The sequence below is a fragment of the Castor canadensis genome, chromosome 14 (genome assembly GCF_047511655.1).
Source record: "Castor canadensis chromosome 14, mCasCan1.hap1v2, whole genome shotgun sequence".
Lineage (NCBI taxonomy): Eukaryota > Metazoa > Chordata > Mammalia > Rodentia > Castoridae > Castor > Castor canadensis.
In genome coordinates, this window is record NC_133399.1 from 23,472,818 (window position 1) to 23,476,517 (window position 3,700).

A 3,700-nucleotide genomic window follows, 5' to 3' on the forward strand; every position below is an offset into this window, starting at 1 on the left:
TAACAAACTAGAATTTTAGAATGATTGGCCAAGGGAAAAAATCTTTGTAAATTGACACTATTTCGTGTTGGTTGTGAGGAATATTATATAAGCATAATTTCCAAAGGAGGATTTATAAAGAATATCACATAAAAATCAAAGAGCTATTTATTTTTGGTCTGCATTCCATATAGAAGAGAATATTTGTCTTTCTGAGCTTGTCTAACCTTGTTCAACATGATGATGTCTAGTTCCATCCATTTTCCTACAAAAGTAAAATTTAGATTTTCCTTATTGGCAGGTCAGATTTGCAGACCGGATTTCCATGCCTTCTTGGGTGTCAGAGCTGTGAGTAACACAGAATAGCACCAAAATCTGTGCACACATCCCTGTGCACTGTGCATTCTTTATTTCTTCTTGACTATAGATGATATACTCCTGCTGTTAACCTAACGTTCCACGTAAGGTAAGAAAACAGTGGGCTTCCTGAAAAGAGTCTCAAAATGCCAAGTTATCAGATTGACAGTATCCAGGTCTTTTTTCTTATTATACAAATTGTGGGCAATTGGGAATCTACTCTACCTCATTGTGAACACATCCTGTAGAAGAAGAAATGACAACATGAAAGTAAGGATATCCCTTTTACTGTTCTAAGGTAGTTTAAACTCATTTCTGTAAAGCACACCAGTTGTTCTTTCCCATTACCCATTTTTGACAAAGTTGTTCTTATCAATGTATAGTTGCTAGCTGAAAATTTTGTGAGGCATAATGGCGTGTGGTGACTTATATTCTCCTGTCTTGCTGATATTATCCTCTCCTTATATTTCTTACATGTTCTAAAGTTTTGTCTTATACTGGTGTACTGTAACATTGATTTAGTATATAATTTTATACAATGAATAATATAAGCTATCTTTTGTTTAATGTACAAAAACTTGACTAGCCTAATATTTTTAAAGTTCTTATAATCCATTTAAATATTAAAGAATAATATTGGTTTGGTGTTTTTCAGGAAGTTTAAGTAAATCTATTTTTAGTAATGACTTTGAATTATCTTTATGTTTCATATAAGTTCAATTAAGCCTGATAAAATTTACACTCCTCACATTTGCAAATTCCAATAGATGAATGGATGGATTGACCTTTTGAGTACAGGTAGAATTGTATGTGAATATACCTTGATTCTGCTTATGGGAAGTAAAGCAGAGATCAAAGGTAGTTAGAAACAGAAAGATGATATTGACAGCTAAGACAGAATTGGATGAAATTGAGTTTTTGTAATCGGTGGCTACCCTTCCAATGGTAGATGAAGCAGAAGACACACAATGCTCTCCCCAGTGAAGAGCACAGTGACAAGGTCTCTCCTCCGGGGATGAAAGAGAAGTGAAGTGATTCATTGTTGTTAATAGCACAAAATGTTATGATTCTCTCTGGAAAATGTCCTGTGTCTAAACTCAGACACCTCAGTTCAAACATGGCATCTCTGTTTTCTGTCTATCAGCCTAATGCCGGATTCAAAAAATGCTGTGCTCCTTCCTTTCATCAAAGGTAATAATAAAAATATAATTTAGAAGCTTATATCTTGAGTCTTATACATATGATTATGAAACTAACTAAAATAAAAAATTGCTAATCACCTGGTATATTAGAGATATTAATTTTATTTATTATTACTATTTATTATAAACATTGCCTACAGTGAAGTAGGAATATTTAGTAAAGCATGATTCAGGAGAGATACTTTGTGGATATTTGAATAGTGATCTATGAATTCTTAGCTGCCTGTATCTGTGTATGTTTCCATCTTCCTGCACTACTGTCTTTCCACAGACAACTGCTTCCAGGAATGTGGTCAGTAGATTTTCCTCTCAATATTTTCATATCATTATCATAGATAAAAATACAAATATTTTTCAGAAAACTTAACCAAGATTTATGTAAAGCTCATCAAAGTACTCTATAAAATAGCCCTTATTGACTCTGAAAAGTACTAGTTTACACTGACATGTGAATTTAAATCTTTCTGTGAATTCCATCAAATACTCCATCAAACATTTTGACTGACACAGAGTACATCCAATGAAGCGACTCAGTTTATTACTTTACTATCATGATCGTCTTTGCACAGTACAGTTCTTGTACTTTTCCCATATCATATATTTGTGTGTTTCAGAAAATATGCAGATGGAGAATAGTTATTTAAATTCAAAAGGTACATAAACAATGTCGTTATTAATCACTTACATTTTTGTTCCAACCAAAAATCAGTACTTATAACCTACATCTTCTTACACTTAAGCTATATTTCCCAGAATATCCCAGAGGACTGTCTAATAACAATTATGAGTAAATCTGTAAATATTGAAAATAATGTGAGCAAGGTGGTAGTATTTACAGGTTTACATGGTCATTTTTTGGGCCATTTCTAATCTAAAATTCTATGTGGATGCCACATGACCTCCCACAGGAAATTAAACTACACCCCTATGAAGTCTTTTCAGGGCATTACTAATGTCCCTATTTCTCAGGCTATAGATGAAGGGATTCAGCATAGGGGTGACCACAGTGTACATCACTGAGGCCACCATACCCTCCTGGGAGAATGTGATACAGACGAACCAAGATAAGTTCCAATACCTGTTCTACAAAACAAGCAAACAATTGATAGGTGAGACCCACAGGTAAAAAAGGCTTTATACCTCCCACCTGATGATAAGATTTTCATAATGGAGGAAATAATTTTATAGTAAGAGAAAAGGATCCCTGACAAGGGGAAAAAAACAAATATGGCACCAACAAAATATGTTACTATGTTTCTGGTGAAGATAACAGAACAGGCAAGATTAAGAATTTGGGAAGGGTGACAGAAAAAGTTGGATATTTCAACATCATTGAAGCAGGTAAGTTGTAAGGCAATTAAATTGTGCAGTTGGGTGACCAAAAGGCTAAACAATAATGATATCAAGAGTAAGAAAACACAGAGTTGTGGACTCATGATGACTGAGTAATGCAGGGGGTGACAGATGGCTACAAACCTGTCGTAAGCCATCACAGAAAGAAGCATGTCATCCATACATATAAAAATGACAAAAACAGACATCTGTGTTAGGCATCCCACATAGGAGATGGCTCTACTGTGAGTTTGGATGTCCACAATAATGTTTAGGACTGTGGTGGAGATGAAACAGCTATCAGTCAAGGACAAGTTGGAGAGGAAGTACATGGGAGTGTGGAGGTGGGTATCCAACATAACAGCCAGGAAGACGAGAATGTTTCCCAGGATGGTGATCAGATACATGCACAGGAACAGTCCAAAGAGAATGGGCTGCAGTTATGGATCATCTGACAGTCTCATGAGATAGAATTCTTGACATGTGACATATTTTTTGTTTGTAGACTTCTTGACCACATTTAGGAAAAAAATCATTGGAAAAATGAGACAAATAAGCAGGAATCTAAGACTGAATATATTTAAATCAAGTATTCACAAGCAAAGAGTTTCCACTTAAATTCTATATACCTTCAACAATATTTCTCAACTCTGACAAATTCAGTTATCAACAACTCTCATATATACACCTGCTTCATAGATACTCAAGTGAACAGTGACAAGGCTGACAGCAACAGAGACAACACATCTATGATCCCGGTAAAACGCAGCATATTTCTTTCAGACAATACAGCATAAGTAATATCCATTGTAAGTTTATTTAAAAATACT

At 34.7% G+C, this 3,700-nt stretch overlaps 1 protein-coding gene across 1 annotated transcript; it reads right to left on the bottom strand.

The window, feature by feature from the left end:
- Window positions 1-2,551: 2,551 nt before the first annotated feature.
- Window positions 2,552-3,277, bottom strand: LOC109676459 (putative gustatory receptor clone PTE01). Its single transcript, XM_020152861.2, has one exon. The coding sequence runs from the start codon at window positions 3,275-3,277 to the stop codon at window positions 2,552-2,554; it is 726 nt and encodes a 241-aa protein (XP_020008450.2).
- Window positions 3,278-3,700: the final 423 nt, after the last annotated feature.